This window comes from Canis lupus, chromosome 19, assembly GCF_011100685.1.
Source record: "Canis lupus familiaris isolate Mischka breed German Shepherd chromosome 19, alternate assembly UU_Cfam_GSD_1.0, whole genome shotgun sequence".
Classification (NCBI taxonomy): domain Eukaryota; kingdom Metazoa; phylum Chordata; class Mammalia; order Carnivora; family Canidae; genus Canis; species Canis lupus.
Genome location: NC_049240.1, coordinates 1,654,652 through 1,672,656, shown reverse-complemented (window position 1 = coordinate 1,672,656; position 18,005 = coordinate 1,654,652). Strand labels below are relative to the sequence as shown.

General features: G+C 48.9%; 1 protein-coding gene across 10 annotated transcripts in view; it reads right to left on the bottom strand.

Annotated features, from left to right (window-relative positions):
* The window catches only part of INPP4B (inositol polyphosphate-4-phosphatase type II B), a 366,072-nt gene that overhangs the window by 237,746 nt on the left and 110,321 nt on the right, over positions 1-18,005 (bottom strand). For 5 of the 10 annotated variants that reach the window (XM_038564555.1, XM_038564564.1, XM_038564554.1 and 2 more), the window contains 2 exons: positions 8,511-8,561; positions 2,048-2,127 (listed from right to left, as the gene is read on the bottom strand). In XM_038564555.1, coding sequence (XP_038420483.1) covers positions 2,048-2,127; positions 8,511-8,561 — 131 coding nt within the window. Of the gene's footprint in view, positions 1-2,047; positions 2,128-2,454; positions 2,527-8,510; positions 8,562-18,005 lie in introns of those variants that run through there. The other 5 variants (XM_038564559.1, XM_038564558.1, XM_038564556.1 and 2 more) reach the window with 3 other exon arrangements.

Sequence of the window (18,005 nt, the reverse complement as noted above, 5' to 3'; positions counted from 1 at the left end):
AAAAAATTAAAAGAAGGAAAAGGGAAGGAAAGAAGAATAACCTACACACCCACCTCCCTGATTTCAGAATTAGTCAAAAAAAAAAAAAAGATATTTTGGGAGAAAACTCAATTCTCTGTTGCTGAACTTGTTTTCCTTTTGTAGAATCAAATAAGCATTAGGCAGAGGTCTTAAAAATCAAAAGTGGAAATTCCTACTGATTGCACCCAAACCCAAAATAATCATGTTCCTGTCTGCTCACCACGGTAGGACTCCGAATCTGACCCTCTGGCTCCCACTCTGCCACCAAGGCATCGTAGGTGTCGACTGATTTTCATTTCACTGAGAACTCGCGTTGCCCTGATTCCTGTGTCGAAGGCAGTGTCTACACGTGAGGCACTAACGTGGCTACGACATAACCGACGCGACAGCTTGCGCGTCAGCAGCGGGAGGGATGCGGCGCATCTTACCTGGAACACGCCTGGCCTACTAGTCGCCCTAAGTCAGCTTAGTGCTGGACCCCACGTATCATGAGCACGGGGCGCTCTGCTCAGAGCTCACCCCCACGCTGGGCGCTGACACTTATTTTCCAGAGTATCGGCGACACCGATAGCTAGACTTCTCAGCCGATGCATGCAGACTTCCAGCTGAACGTAACCACAGCAAAGTCTCACTGGGAATGACACCATGCAACTATGGAGGATTCACGATGTCTTCCCAAATAAGATATGATGACAACAACAGCAACAGTAACACGCGACAGATATTTAAGAGATGTAGCGGAAAATGAGGATAAAGGTCTCATTAGAACCCATCAACACTGATCTTTCTGTATGAACACGAGCGGCTTTGAATCACTTTATACCCCCCTTAAGTCAAAATGCAAAAACGTAAGGATCAGGAAATACCAGCCAGCAGTGCAGGTGCCAGCATCGCCACGGTGTCTTTGCTCAAATGAGTGAGTTGCGAGGGGTCCTCGGGGGGGCAAGGCGCAGGGCGAGCGCCCATCTCTTCCCCGGAGGTGTCTCCACGTCCCATCAAGAGAACAACTTATTGAGACTCACAAACGGGGTTCTCTACGGTTTTCGTACTTTATTGTACTATGCAAGTATCACGAGGTGGTGATCTTCACAGGCACAAGATTGTAGGTGTTACTACTCTGTCAAAAGATGAAAAAATAAATAAATAAAAAATAAAAATAAAAAATAAATAAAAAATAAAAATTAAAAAGAAAGAAGACGGCACACGGTTGTTTGGGATTCATAATGAAGCTCAAAAACAGTTTATTCTATTTCATACTCTTATTGGCATAAAAACACTGTACAACTTCCTAAAGATCGCTGTCTCGTCTTCTATGTCAAAATAAATCGTATTCATACGCAAAATTACCTGGGATCTACTGCCTGCTTCACTAGGAGTCTGCTTTTTTTTCTTTGTATTTTTTTGTTTTGTTTTGTTTGTTTTTTGTTTTTTTTTAGGAGTCTGTTTTAACTTATGTCTTACATGTAACAGGAGAGCAACCAAATGAGCTTAAAAAAAAAAAAGAGAGAGAGAGAATAATCAACTAATCATCAACTCACCCACCGGCAAACATATTCCAAACCTAGAACCTTACTTGGCTTAGAAAGTGACATTTTAAGAAGTAGCAGAAAAAAAATATTTAAAAAAGGAGAATAATCAACTCACCCACCTGCAAACATATTCCAAACCTAGAACTTTACTTAAAAACTGACATTTAATAAGTAGCAGAAAAAAAAGTATTTAAGAGCATGCTCATCATTTCGGTTGCTCGCACCAAAGCACCTGGCCACTTTGGGGACCGTGCAGATCTCCCCGACTACGGCTGCTGAGCCTTGGCAACGCGGGCCGTGAACTTCACCGTGAAGTTGGATGAATGATCGCTGCTTCGCTGGGCCTTCCTGCTGCAGAGACCACGGGCCGGCCGGGGTGACCTCTAAGCGGCTGCGAGAGCCAGGACCTCCCGCCCCGAGGTCTCAGCCAGAGTCACAGGCTACTCACCCGACAGCACTTCTGCAGACAGACAGACAGACAGACAGACGAGACCCACCTCAGGCTGAGGGCGAGCAGCTGCTCCTTGGACCTCAGTAGCTCCCCAACGGTGAAGCTGGCATAGCCCAGGAAGCTGCGCTGAAAACAAGAAAGAACGGCTTCCATTAGCTTCCAAGTCCTCGCTGTCGCACCGACCCTACGAGCGTTCCGAGAAGGAAGCGCCGAGCCCGGTCGCCTGCGAGTATTTCCCCGGCAGACACACAGTCACCCTGACGGAGGCGCAGTGACACGTCCTCCTCCGGGGGGGAAGCCCAGGGGTGTCCGGGCTTCCTTTTCATTAAAAACAGAGAGCCCGGCAGCCTGGAAAGTAACCAGATCCAGAGGCCAGGACCTTCCTGCAAACTAACTTTCTTCCGCGCGGAAACCGAGGCCGAGGACAGGATGATAGACTTTTGATATCTTTACCGGAGCCGCCGCCGTCCCGATCACAAGTCCCCAAGCCCCTGGCAGCAGCGCCCTTGGACTCCACATATAAGCAAATCTGTTGGCTGCAGCTATTTTTATGTGGGACTCTTGTACAAGTTATAAATAGAAATGCTGTGTTTCTCCCCCATCACGGCGACGATGAAGAGCATTTGTTTCCTTTTGTCGTTTCTACACGAGCAGGGGACGATTTCACTCCAGCACACAGGAGAGAGAGGTACTTATTCGGTCACATTTTCTAAAATTGCTTTCTTAACCTATCACACTGGCTGTGGACTGTCTATGAATATCTCCCCTCTACGCTCGCGGACTCGTAATGTAAAGAATAAAACTCCAAATTGGTTTTCCTCTTCCAGGATATAGATCTTTCGTCCCTCTTTAATATTCCCGGCTGCTTCTGATTTAAAAGTCACGATGTTACGGTCCACCATAAATAGTATTTCTCGTTTCCCCCTCAAGGTCAGGAAGTGACCACGAACCTATCAAACCCAGACCATCCAGGCCACTGCTGCCCAACACACTGTGACGCTTCACAAGAAGTCAACACTACATCTTCTAGAAAATTCTATCGTCAAACAATTCTATCTGTTGCAGGTCTGCACCGGATCGAGAGCCTGGGCTTAAGGAGCCTAGGGATGATTCAGGGAAGACTGTGCAGTTATTTCGTACAAAAAAGGCTGCAGCTACACTTCACAGCTGTTAAGCTTAAGGAATAAAAAAATAAAATAAAAAAAAATAAAAAGCCTCAGGTCCAAATTTTTCTCCCCCTTTTCAATTTAGAATTTTTTTTTCAAAAAATCTAAAGGCGGGCATCTGACATACGACCCAGTTCTAAAGTCGGAGATGCTTGCGCTAGGAAGCATAAACCCAATACACTAACTGGAAACCCGAAGAGCCTAGACACCACCTCGCCGAAGCCAGGAGACTATTATGGGGCTAAATTACCAGGCGAAGGACATCAGGTGAAAATACTATTTGGGGGAAAAAATCTCTGATGAGACGTCAATGTGTGGGAGTGAAGACCGGAAAGGCGGTGCAAGCGCTCCATGAACCAAGCGTGAAGGAATTTAGGGTGACTTTCCAGCAAAGGGCAGAGAAGAGCCTGGGAACGACCCGGCTGGACCAAGGCATGACTGCCACTTCCTCAGAGACAGAGGATGGAGGATGTTCCTAGAACATCCGTCATGAGCACCCCTTCCCCAGCTATCCACTCTGCTTTTCTCTATTTCTTGTCCTGTTGTATTTTTCTTTACTGGCACTTACCACCATATGACATAGATATGTCTATTTAAGTCAAATTAAAATACATATTAAAATATGTATACTTGGGCAGCCCAGGTGGCTCAGCGGTTTAGCGCCACCTTTGGCCAAGGCCGTGATCCTGGAGACCCGGGATCAAGTCCCGCATCGGGCTCCCTGCACGGAGCCTGCTTCTCCCTCTGCCTGTGTCTCTGCCTCCCTCTCTCTCTCTCTCTCGTGAATAAATAAATAAAATATTTAAAAAAATAAAATAATAAAATATGTATATTTGCTTATTGTGTAACTCCCTTGAAAATAACTGAGATCTGAAGCCCCACAAGGAGCCTTCCTTTGTGTTCCCACAGACTCCGACGGCCCAGCACATAGTAGGCCATGTGATAAACACCCGCTGACAGAGAAGGAATGAACGACTGGCATCAAACCTAGTGTGTCAGTCCGTCGCCGTGGTAGAGATGGATGTTAGAATGTTCTCTCTGCGGGCATCTACCAAGTGCTATCGTTAGCTGAAACGTGGGAAACTTGATGGGATGAGCACTGGGTGTTATGCTGTATGTTGGCAAATTGAACTGCAATTAAAAAAAATATGAAATAAAATAAAAAATAAAATAAAATAAAATATAAATAAAATAAAATAAATAAAATAAAATAATAAAATAAAATATAAAATAAAACAAAACAAAACATAATAAAATAAAATAAAATAAAATAAAATAAAATAAAATAAAATAAAATAAAATAAACATAGGAAATCAAAACGACTTTCATGTGCAGACCGGACTGTGTGTTGTTGCTGCAAAGCTCGCCGTAGCCTCTGGTGTCTAAACAGACAACTCTCTTGCTTCCTCTTTCCCTGATTATCAGGGTTTTAAACTCCTACTCCTCGCCCTTTCTCCTCACTCAAAGGAAGCTCTGAACTCATAGAGACTTCAGGATGCCTCAAAATCTCACATTATTTTCTCTCCGCCTTTTGAGATTTCGAAGGTATGGATGGTTTTGGGGATTCACAGAACAGACTGCACATGTCACGACTGTCACTGAGGCCTTTTCATCCATGAAAGTGGCAGATGCCCCAGACTGGAATGTCGCAGGGAGGGACAGGTGGAGTGACTATTTTCAAACATGAGCAACACACACAGCCCGAGGCACAGCTGCTTGTAGAGTCGGGACCTCAGCCCCTGAATGTCCTGGACTGTCCGCTGCGGAGCCAAGCCCAGTGCCCAGGACAGTGGGGCCACGTGGTACGCCTCCTGCCTCCATCTAGGTGCTCGCAGCAGGCCTAGGGCAAGGCCCCCGAGTCGGACTTTCCATCATCACTGGCAGCGACATGCCTCATTGCAAAGGATAAGAGGGTCGGCAGAAACCACTCAACTTGTTAAAGACTAATTTACGTAATGACATTATTAAAACATGTCAAACCGGAGGAGGTGTTATTTAGGTATAAATAAGATCTTATTCATTATACAAATAAAGTGCGTTGGTGAAACCCGCAAAGACCACGTCTAACCGTTCCGCACTGTGTCACTAACGGTGGAACTTGCCTGTATATTTACTTTCTAGCAGGTGTTTAGGGATTTGCTTCACCTCAATATAAATAAAACATCTCATTCATTTGCATGAATATTCACTGGCCTCCTGTAAAAAGAATGAATCAGAGGGAAACAGTCTCTGTCGCTGAAACCTAAGTCCCCATGGAGGGAAAGAGCACACTAAGGCTAATGTAAGAGAATAACTTAATCTAAAACTATTTTATATCTTTGCTGTCACTGTAGACATAACCATAGCATTTGAGAGAGGTTTTTCGAAGATTTTTATATTTCAGATACAACTCAAGGAATGAGCCTTTCCAGCTCTTCTTCTTCGGGGCTGTTTCTAAAATTCTCGTCATAAAGGTTTTAAACTGGAAGCTCTAATATCAGTGGAAAAATTTGAAAGATGAACAACAACAACAAAAAATTAGAGTCTCACTGAAGTTGGAGCTCAGAGGTCTGGAGTGTCATGTTAAATGTTATTCTGTCCAGAAAATGGAAATCTGGGCCATTAAATCACTCCTCCCGGCCCCTGGACTGGCTGTCCCCAGCGGGGACTGGCAGGCCCTGTTTGTCGTCACACGTCTGTGGTCTGGAAGGAGTCCCTTCACCATCCCCAGGCCTGACCGCGGTACGAGGAAAGGCGCAGACGGGAACTCCATCTTTCTCATAGTTGTGGTCGTGAGAATCAAAGTGAGCAAGGCACTTAGCTCGTGCAAGTGCAAGGACTTAACCGCTTGCACGTGGCTCCAGAACCAGCTAATGTGCAGAGGCCAAGTTGGAATCCGGGTTTCTTGCTTCCCAATCCGGCATCCCTTGTCCCCATTACGCCGGGCTGTATTTCCAGGACAGGCTGCCGCTCCCTTTCCCTCCGCCCAGGCTCTCTATGCCTGCGCAGCATGTGGCTCTGACCTTTTTTGCTAGCTCGTGAGAGTGCCCCCCCGCCCCCCGCGGTGATCATTCTGGTGCAAGCAGCCAACGCAGAGGGTCCCTGGATTGCTTCCTGCAGTTTCACTCACTCACCTGGCTGGAGAGTGACATCAAGCAGGGCGACCAACACTGGGGCGTCTGCCCCAATCCTGACGTGCTCTCCATAGAGAGTGACACGTAAGCAGTTGATCCCACCAGCCCCGCGGGGGCTCTGAGCAAGTCACAGGGTGGAGGACGCTCACTGGGGTTGCGCATCTCTCTGCAGAAGGCTCTCCACGCTCCCCGGCTGAGCTGCACTGCACAAGGAGCCGGAAGACCGCAGCCCCGTACTCCTTGCCGTGAGCGGCCGAGCCTCCGTCACCTGTATTCATCCCACAAAGCCTTTAATCAGGGTATAGGGTTCCTTTACGCCACAATTTTCAAGAGCCTCCTAAGCTTTTCCAAGCACTATCTAGAGCTGTACCATCCAGTGGGGAGCCATTGGTTGGAGCACTAGGCTTGTGGCGACTCTGACTTGAGGTGTGCTGTACGCATCAAATACACATCAAATTTATACAACATGGTATGAAAAAAAGGGTGTGAAATAATTCATTATTCATGCTAATTATTAATTAGCATATATAATCCCTTGACCTGATTATATTTTGTACATATTGACTTTAACAAAATATTAAAATTAATTTTGCCTGTTTCTTTTTAATTTTTTAAAAGCACGGACTAAAAGAAAATAAAAATAAAATAAAATAAATAAAATAAAATATAAAATAAAAATAAAATAAAATAAAAAATAAAATAAAATAAAATAAAAAATAAAATAAAATAAAAAATGAAATAAAATAAAATAAAATAAAAAATAAAAATAAAATAAAAAAATAAAAAATTAAATTAAATTAAAATAAAATAAAATAAAATAAAAAATAAAATAAAATAAAATAAAATAAAATAAAATAAAAGCACGGACTACTAGAAAATTTAAGATACAGTGGTTTGGCGCCTGCCTTTGGCCCAGGCCGTGACCCTGGAGATCCGGGATCGAATCCCACATCGGGCTCCCGGTGCATGGAGCCTGCTTCTCCCTCTGCCTGTGTCTCTGCCTCTCTCTCTCTCTCTCTCTCTCTGTGTGTGACTATCATAAATAAATAAAAATTTTTAAAAAATGAAAATTTAAGATATATAGCACACATTTGTGGCACCCATAATATTTTCATTGAAAAGTGCCTGTTTAGAGGTTAAATGAATATATCAATAATACGCTGACCTCTTCTCATAAAACTGCATACAGGAACTGTGGTATAAGTTTGAAAGGTCTTTGCAGAGCTAAAGTTGACAGCACTAGGTCAATATACAACATCTCCCACGGCAACTCAGAGGACAGGCCCTTTTTCATAGCCCATGTACTTTTCCTTCACCGTCAACTCTAACAGACATGGTTACAACAGTTTCCCATCACGTAAGAAGGGAAAAAAGACAAAGGAACTAGTCACAGTGAAAAAAAGGTATCAGAAAAAAAAAACGGGGGGGGCTCCTGGGTGGCCGTACGCACCCCGGGGAAGGGGGAGCACTGGCGCCCGAGCATCGCTGGGGACTTGCAAGTCCCTTTGGGTGGCTCAGGGCCCTGGCCTCGTTATAACAGCTTTTTTGGGGAAGATTTTATGTACTTATTTGAGACAATGAGTAAGCAAGTGAGAGAAATAGAGAGAGAGAGAGAGAGAGAGAGCGCACGTGCCCACAAGGGCGGGGGCAGAGGGAGAGGGAGACGCAGCCCCCCAGCAGGGACCAGGGCCAGGGTCACGACCTGAGCCGGGCGGGCAGATGCTCAAGCAGCAGCCCCAGGGGCCCTCGGCCTCCTTAGCCCAACTGGGTCCAGGCTCCTTCATCGTGCGCAGCCCAGGGGCCCTCGCCGGGGATGCCCCCACCCCCCGGCCTAGGCAGACCGCACAGTGTCTCCTGCTGCCCTCGCAATTCCCGCAGACTGCCGATGGGGCGGACCCGGGCCGCAGGTGCTCCCCGTCCCCCCGGGCCGCGCAGCCCGCACCTGCCGACCCCCGCCTGCTCCCCGGCCGGACCGCGTGGGGCGTCGCTCGTCAGCCCGGGCAGGGCCACTGCAGACTCGCCTGTCGGCCGCGAAGGTAAAAGCGGGTTCCCTTGAGGGCGCTGCCAGAGGCCGGGCTGGGGCTCCCCGAGGGGCCTGAGGCGGCCGGCACCCCGAGAAGCGCCCCCCGCAGCCCCGTGTCATTAGCTGCCACACGGCACAGGGGTGGACACCCACCCGATGACCTTGGGAGTGACGCGTGTGCCCCTTTGAACATGGGAAACACTTACCCCGGCCTCCGGCGGGGGATCCTGGCGTTCAGGCAGGACACTGGTTTGAACCTACAGAGAAAAACCAAACATTTTCTGTGTGATTTCGAAACAGGACACAGGGCCGCAGCCCCTCCCAGCGCTGAGTGCCACGGTCCGCCGTGGCCATGGCCAGAGCCCGGGTTCACCACGACTGCGGCACCTTGGAGCACCTGCTGCAGCGCCTCGCGCCGCCAGTTACACTTGCTCAGCGCCCCGATTCGCCCGCGTAGACACGACTCCGCAGCCTCCCCGGCCCCGCGTCTAACACAGACACAGCCGCGCCGTAGGGAATCCCCTTCACCCTCGCCCTTCGACAGTCCAGGGAGGAGCTGCTTCGAGGAGGGCCCTTCCATGCCCTCCCCACGAAGAGCCTCCCTCCAAACGGGCAGCGAACCCGCGGTCTTTACAGGCCACCCCTCCCGCTTGAGGGGTCTGGGCCAAACTGTCAGATACCATGACCGAAATTCATTTGGAAACTAATTCTCAAGTGGGGGGAGAGGGAAATAGGGTGAAACAATGAGCCATCCGGGGAAGTTCTTCCTAGGTTTGCAGGTGCTCCCGGAAGCCTCAGCCCCTGAGATGAGGAGCGGATGCACATCTCCGCCGGGCGCTCCCGGGGACCTCGCGGGCCCCGGCTGCTCCTGCCCACCCGGCCCCGGGCATCGGGTCTAACGTGCAGCCCAGTCAATGCATCTCCATTTAAGGAAAAAAATGTTTCAAATGAAAAGAAATCACACCGATCTTTCTCACTTAGGAAAGAGCCAGTAGGAGCAAGAAAGACATGAAGCCTGAATCCAGTAGATCCTAATTTGCAGTCAGGATTAGGAACGCGGAGCAGCGGACAGGCAAGCTGTGTTTACCTGGAGAGCAGAGGGAAAGCAGGACGGAAGGGGAGACAAGCCCCGGACACGACGGATCAGCGTCCTCGGGGTCATTCGGCCCCGGTCCCGACGAGGAGCAACAACACAGCCACTTATGACTGGCACTCTCTTCGGGTGCTTTCAGTCCCCACATGCCCGACCCTACCTGGTCCAGTCCCCCAGGTGGGGGGACACCTGGAACACTGCTCGGGGTGCCACAAAGGTTGAACCAGTTCCTACGGGCCGACTACCCTTCCACACGGTGTCCGCCTCCGTGGAGAGCGCTTGGGTGGGGGGAGCTGCATGATGCTCTTCCCTTGTGTCTGTGGGGCAGACCCTACACCATCGCTGGCACAATCTGTCAGTCCTGACGGCTCAGAACTGTTCACCAGAGCACAACGTGAATGACGGGGCAGATCTCAACAGAGTGAGCACCACCACTTGCATGCAGAAGGCGCTCAGCTCAGGATTCACGACAGCGCGCCCACCGGCTCAGGGCCCCGGCGCGTGGCGGCTGCGTGAACGTTCTCGGTCCGGGACATTCGGGTGTCCCGCTCCGACTCACGAGCTGGAAACCATCAGCTGGCCTCGGAGGATGAGGAGCCTCCGTATTAACAGGAGACCAGCGGGCCGTACAGCGTGTGCATGTATAGGGTCTCGCCCTCTTTCCCTCACACACGCACCCACCACGGCACACACAGAGACCGTAAACTCTCTGTCTCTGCGTCTCTCTACATATACAGACGTAGACAGTCCTCCCCCTTATCCACAGCTTCACTTTCCATGGGCTCATTATTACCCACAGTCAACCGCCCTTTTAGGAAGCAGAGGATCATCCTCATGATGCACCTTAAGGTCAGAAAGAAGGCCAATGCCGGTGTGACGCTACGTCATGCCCCTCACTGTATCTCAGCACACAGACATTTTATCATCTCACATCATCATGAGAAGGGTGAGCATAATACAATAAGATATTTATAGATAGAGAGACCACATGCCCATCACTTTTATTGCAATGCATTGTTATAATTGTTCTATCTTATTATTAGTTATTGTTAAACTCTTAATTTATCAATTAAACTTCATGATAGGCATGTTTGTATAGGAAAAAACACGGTATATGTAGGATTTGGTATTATCTGTGGTTTCAGGCATCTCCTGGGGGTCTTGGGAGTATCCTCATGAATTAGGGGGGACTACTGTATGCACATTCACACACTATACATATAGGAGACATATATAAAGTGTATATATATATGGTGTACACTATATGTATATAGTGCACATATATAAATGCCTAATATATATATATATACAGTGAATATATTCACACACGTATATATTTGCTTACGCATCCTTTTAAGAAAATATCTGACATCCAAATAACACCAGCCAAAGGGAAATGCTTGAATTTAGAAATACAGAGAAAGAAGTCAGACCCTGGTGGAGGTCAACCTATACAGGACTGCATGAGGCATGTGGAGACATATATATACTTTATATACACACATATCAAAATAATGTAATGATATGATATTGTGTTGATCCAATGTTGGATATAATATTGAATAAGGTAGTATAATATTCACAATTACTGCAATGTGGTCGTTAAATTGATATTGGTCTTAGCAGAACATATATTCCTTAGAAATATAAATAAATTGTTATAGAAAAAAATATTCTTAATCTAAAGTTCTGCACTGTGAAAAAATCTAAATACATTCATGGACTAGTTTACCATTTCCAATGTGTGTACATGTGTGAAGGAGAGAGAGAGAGAGAGAGGAAAAAGAATGAACTTCCCTTTACATAGCAGAAGTATTTTTAAAAATGTATGTCACATTTTCCCAAATCAGGGCATGTTTAAAACACTAGCAAAGGGATGCCTGGGGGGCTCAGTGGTTGAGCGTCTGCGTTCAGCCTGGGGTGTGACCCTGGGGTCCTGGGATCGAGTCCTGCATCGGGATCCCTGCAGGGAGCCTGCTTCTCCCTCTGCCTGTGTCTCTGCCTCTCTCTCTGTCTCATGAATAAATAAATAAAATCCTAAAAAAAAAAAAGACACTAGCAGAGTTCCTGAATTAGAGGAATTGAAAAACAAAACTATAAACCAGTTTTGAATTTTATGAAGTCAGATTTCCATATGAAACATTTGTTTAAAAGAGTTTTATACATAGACCTGAAACCTTTATATTTAAGGTCAATGGTACAAATGTTACGGTGTATCGGTTATACACTGATGATGCTTTCTCTTGCATAATATATATCCCTCCTTACAGTGGACACACAGTAAGTGGCAAGTACTGGATTTACCAGAAAATAAGGTCCCATTCCTTCTCTTTGAGACTTCAGAGTCTAGTGGGTGGGACAAATATATGAATAAACTCAGTATAATTTAACACAGGCTTTATGGAAATGTGAGCACTTTTCTACAGGCATTCAGAGTAAGGAGTAACTAATTCAGACTGTGAATGTCAGGAGAGTCTGGGTATTGAAGGATGAGTAGGAGTTTTAGGCAAGGGAGATCATGACAAAGCAAACGGTGTTGCTAAAAGGCACGTGTCACGAGGTTGTTAAAGGCTATTCGTGTTTGGAAAAGAGTATTTATACCATAACATGAGGGTCATCAGGGGAATAGAAAGAGTTAAATATGTTGGGAAGAGAGTTTGCGGCCATTTGCTGTCCGTCATGCTATAGAACTGGAGCTTTAGGCAATGCATAGGCAACAGGAAGTCAGGTAAGAACCTTGGGTAGAGGAGTGACACTCTCAGAGCCCCCCGCAGCATCCCAGCTCTGCCCTGGGTCGCAGTGGAAGAATTATATAGCTTCTCTATGCCAGTTGCCTTTCGTCTTTATGTTAGTTATCTTTAGCATACAGTTCATGGTAGACCTCATATGTTGTTGCAGCACATCTCTCCAGCACTTGGAACAGTACCTGACACTGAGGTTTACCTCATTAGGACAGACTCTCCCCAGATAACCTCCTTTTCTTAGGAAGGAAGGGGGGGAGTGAGAGAAGAGGGAAGAAGAAAGAGGAAATGAGGGGGGATGGGAGAAAAAGAAAGGAGAAGAAGAGAAGAGGAAGGAGGGAACAGGAAAAAGAGGAAGATGGAGACAGGGGATAGGGAAAACTGAAGGAATATGTCACTGAAGAAACAACAAGAAACAAAAACAAAACCTTGGGCTGATTTAGATGAGGCCTCCCGATGAGGAAGGGATGAAGAGACGTCTGTCACTGCGACACCTGGAACACTCCCGCTCATGGGCAATGTCATGCCTCCTGAGATTTACTGGCCTTCCTCTGGAATTCATTTTCCCTTTTTGGGTCTTATTAGCAATCTTCTTCCCTGGTTTTCTTTATCATGCCCCTCCTTGTCCTTCCTGGAACGTGGAATGTATATCTGACTACACATTTCAAGTTCTTATAACTTCCTCTTGTCTAGACTTTTAGGATATCAAATAAAGAAAGATCACGTAATAGAAATGATGATGTAGATTATATATTCCGTCTTGAATGTTTAAGTTTCTCGTAAAACCAATTCAATCCTTTTTTTTTCATACGCTCAAACATCGAGATACTACATTTACCTTGAAAAAAGAAAAAAAACCCAAATACCTGGTAACATATAGTGACTTATACTCAATCTTTCATGATATCCCTGTAGACTAGTTCGTAAGCTTTAATGGCTCTGAGCAACGGGTGAACGGAGCTCTGCAACACTCTCATCCACGGCCTGACCCACCCTAGAGTAGTCAGCCTTGCCATGGGGAGCATGGGGAGCACGGGGAGCACAGGGAGCACGGGGGGCACGGGCGCTGCTGCCAGAGAGTAGGGGCGGGGGGCCTGCTGTACTCCTCGTCGGTGACACTGAGGCAGCAGCGCAGCCTCAACGCCAGCCATCCCTGAGCATCCAGACCCAGAGAAAGGGAGGCCACGATGCCCCGACTCTACGCACCAGGGTCCCACACCCGGGCCTCGTGTGGTGAGACCATCTGCTCACTGTGAGGCGAAGCAGGAGCAGCTCTCGCCCGGAGCAGCTCGGCTGGAGGCATAGCGGATGGCACAGAATCCAGCAACAGAGAATCTACTTTGCTCCAAATTCATCCTACACTGCAGATCTCCGGCTTCAGGACCCACTCTCGTTTGAAGGGTTACCTCATTAGGACAGACTCTCCCCAGATAACCTCCTTTTCTTAGGCAACTGTGCCATGTAACGGGACCCAGTCCCAGGGGTACGTCTCAGGACTCTGCAGAATGTGTGCGACCTGGGGCAGCAGGCCTGGGGCCATGGCAGAAACCTGCCCACCACGAGGGTCAGTCATAAACTGCCGCTGGGCTAAAACACTGAAGTTTGGATATTTACATTTGTTTTGGCAGCCAGTATAACTTAGACCCTCCTCTTATTTTATTTTTCTTTAAGATTTTATTTATCCATGAGAGAGAGAGAAAGAGAGAGAGGCAGACACACAGGCAGAGGGAGAAGCAGGCTCCATGCAGGGAGCCCCATGCAGGACTCAATCCCAGGACCCCGGGGTCACACCCTGGGCTGAAGGCGGATGCTCAACCACTGAGCCCCCCAGGTGTCCTCCTCCATTTATTTTAAATAAAAATTTGGATTCCACTTATGGCTACGAAGAAATAAAGCCAAATAGCTCATATTAGATCCTAGTTCACTCTTTCAATGTCAGCTGACTCGCGTTAACTACATATTATGATCCAGTGACTCTTATAAACACGGGCAATCTCAGAGATTAAGAAGACAAGGTGTTTCTCACCCATAGGTAATAATGACAACATGGCAAGGGTCAGAACACAGAATTGTGAAGTATCATCTTCAATCGTCAGAGACTTAGCAGCTACTCTTAGATATTGATTTTCCAACTCTTTAATTTTTGTTGTGGATAGAAAATAATGATCTATGTACAAACTGAATGGTTCACACCCTAGAACCTTAGAGATGGAAGTGATCTTAGTGTGAACCTAGAAGAACCACCTCTGTGATGTGAAAACTTTATAGGAAATATCCCTGAGGGGTGCATTTAAATTTTCTCCCTGGACATGTTCCATCTCTAGCTCACTATCTTACTGATCAGTGTTCTAGAGATAATGTTGCAAATTCACCTGCCCAGAGGCTCCAAACAGGTTAAGATGTGGGCTGAGCCTGAGACACCATAGGGAGTGGAGAGGAGTCTGGCAAAAATGGAAATCACATTCTTATTCTATGAAGAGCAACTATTCTGCTCCAAGTGATAAAAAAATTCCTGAGGAAAACTTCAATTATCAACAATGATTAAACCTAATTCTTTTGTAGACGGGCAATTATTAGTATCTATTTTTTGACAGAAAGTAGCCTGGTACAAAAGGTCAAATAGGTCCAGGACTGCTTCTGGGGGGGGGGGGGGGATGCAGGGGGGAAGTACTTTAATCCTAAAGCCATTGTTCTTAATTTCGACAGTGCATTACAATCCCCCGGAATATTTTTTTTTTTTTTTTTTTTTTTAGAGAGAGAGAGAGGCAGAGACACAGGCAGAGGGAGAAGCAGGCTCCATGCACCGGGAGCCCGACGCGGGATTCGATCCCGGGTCTCCAGGATCACGCCCCGGGCCAAAGGCAGGCGCCAAATCGCTGCGCCACCCAGGGATCCCCCCCGGAATATTTTTTAGTGCCAGTTTCCAGGCCACATTCTAAAATAATTAAATCGGAATCTCTGACGGAAGGATCTCGGCATCTGTAATTTTTAAGGCTCACTCTCCACTTAATTCCAATGCACAACATTAAGGGCTACTGCTCTAAGTCAAGGGCTACTGCTCTAAGTCAAGGGCTACTGCTCTAAGCTAAGGGCTACTGCTCTAAGTCAAGGGCTACTGCTCTAAGCTAAGGGCTACTGCTCTAAGTCAAGGGCTAGTGGTCTAAATTAAGAGCTACTGCTCTAAGAGAAATGAGATTGCCTTGAGTGTGAGCCTCATAAACTGAAAGTTTGCAAAAAATGTAGTAGGCGATGGCTGGGCAATGGAATATGGCGGTCTCGGGAAACAAATGTAGGCAACAACAACAACAAAATAACAGCCTCTCAGAGCTGGACGAGGTCTTGGATGTTATCAGGAGATGTTTTGTGAACATCAGCGTCCATACCTCACTTCCTACTGGCCTGCAGCTGGTCAGGACGGCCTGAGGACCGTACCTTACAGACTTGCTATAGAAATGCAGGGTCTCAGGCTCACCTCAAACATACCGAATCGCAGCCTTCATTTTACTGAAGCTCCCAAGTGATTCACATGCACGTTCAAGTTTGAGAAGCTCTGGTCTAGAAGAGTGCTCATGAGTGAAATAGGTCACGGATGAGAATGGCAGAAATTCGTTTGCACAAAAACATGCTTGAGATAAGGAACAGGGCTTGTTCTTCCGGTTATGAAGGTATCTGTATTGTTTTTTTCTAAATGTCAAGCATCTGTAAAAGCTCCAGATAATGTTTTCTATCAGAGATGCCCTTCCGTTTCTTATGCAGATGGAGAAAGGGTTGCTCTCATCGTCAAGTCAAGGACTGACGCTCTGGGACAGAGCTTGGCTGGAATTGTTGTGAGACTCGGGGTGGTGGGCTGCATCTCCACTTCTCTCACCCTTTCATCGCCGCCCCCACCCCCCACCCCGAATCTCAAAGGTACGCGTCGCAGCCCTAACCACCAGAACCTCAGAACGTGATTGTATCTGCAGATAGGGCGATCAAGCTAAGATGAAGCCATGAGAGTGGGGGCTCTGATGCAACGTGGTTGGGCCTGATAAGGCCACCAAGAGACAGCAGGGTGTGAACCCAAAGGGACCATGCTTAGAGCCTGCAGGAGGGTGGCCGTCTGCAGGGCAAGCAGGGAGGCCTCGGAAGAAGCCAGCCCTGCCAACACCTGGGTCTTCAACTTCTGGATTCCTCTGCCTCAAAATACAGTTCTGCTGTGGAAGCCACGCAGCATGTGGCAGCTGGCTGGGGCAGTGGTAGCAGGTGAGCAGGGACACCGAGTCTACCCCGCTGCAGATGGGTGGAGCCCACCCCACCGGGGCCTTCGACCCAGGAGTTGCGGTGGTGCGTCCCTGGCCCAGCCGACAGCACTCGGGCCCGCGTGGGGTCTCTGTGGGGCTGCTCACTCAGAGCCCCTCGCTGCACCATTGGGCACACGGCTCTGGGGGCAGCGCCCTGGGACTCGGAACCCCTCTGCTCCCCAAACCTGTCACTTCAGCCGCACAGAGACCCCAGGGCATGTGCTGGCCTCTCGGTGCCCCTGCCACGGTGGGTGACGCAGAACCTGCTGAGCTGCTGGCTGGAGGGCCCTAGTCCCCCCGGGGCAGCCCCCGGGCTTCTCTGCCGTGTCCCCCTCCTTGTGCAGCCCCTTGACGCCCTGGGGGGCTTCGTGGCTCCCTGGGGGACTCTGGCCACTTCCCAGCCCGCGGCCAAGCGCAGAATTCAGGGAGTGTCTTCCATGGAAAGGCGTTCACTGAGGCTGACAACCAACTGCGGGTCCCTTACTTCCTCCCACGGGGGGCGGGGGGCAGCCGTGCGGGGGGCAGGGGGCAGCCGTGCGGGCGAAGGCCTCCATCTGTTGGCTTGCGGGATCCAGGAATCCGCCAATGCCCCAGGAGGAAACCGGGGCTCCTGAGAGCACTGTGCCAACAGGCTCCCCCTCGTCCGCAGCCTGGGTTTACGGGGCACTTCCGTGCCTGCCTGCTGACCCGGGGCACCAGAGGGAGCAGGCCAGCTGCTATCTAGGGGGTGTCGGGGTGCCCGCCTGCTGACCCAGGGCACCTGCTGGAGCAGGCCGGCTGCTGTCTAGGGGGTTCGGGGTGCCCCCCTGCTGACCTGGGGCACCTGCTGGAGAAGGCCAGCTGCTATCTAGGGGGCGTCAGGGTGCCCACCTTCTGACCCGGGGCACCTGCGGGAGCAGGCCGGCTGCTGTCTAGGGGGTGTCGAGGTGCCTGCCTGCCGACCTGGGGCACCTGCTAGAGCAGGCCGGCTGCTGTATAGGGGGTGTCGGGGTGCCTGCCCACCTGCTGACCTGGGGCACCTGCGGGAGCAGGCCGGCTGGTTGGTGGGGAGGGGGGATGTGCAGGGTGGTAGGACTTGGGGGGTGGCAGGAGGAGGACGCGGGGCCCTGGGTGGGGGAGGACTCGGCTCCCGCAGCTGCATCTACACATGCTGCAGCGTCCACACAGCCTGCACCCACAGCGGCCCCTCCACCGCCTCCCCCCCATGGCCCGTCCTCTCTGCTCCCCAAGACACAGCAAGAGCCATGCTGTCGGGTGGAAAAGTGGGAAAGCCATGAGGCCCGAGGCTCTGTGGTGGGGTGCACGGGGAAGCCCGCGACCCTCTGGAGACCTCCTCCCCTGGAACGAGATGGGCTCCGTTCCTCCCCGCCAGGGGATCAAGTGACTGCCAACCAGGCCTCGGGGGCCTCCGGGCCCCCTACGCCTTATCACCTCTTGCAATCCCCTAATCCTATATTGTATTATCATTGCTTTGCCCCTTTTACAGGTAAGGACACTCAGTTTCAGAAAACCGGATTCATGCGCTTACGGTCACTTCAACAGCAGCCTGAAGATCAGACTTTATTACGACTATTATTTTTGGCAGAT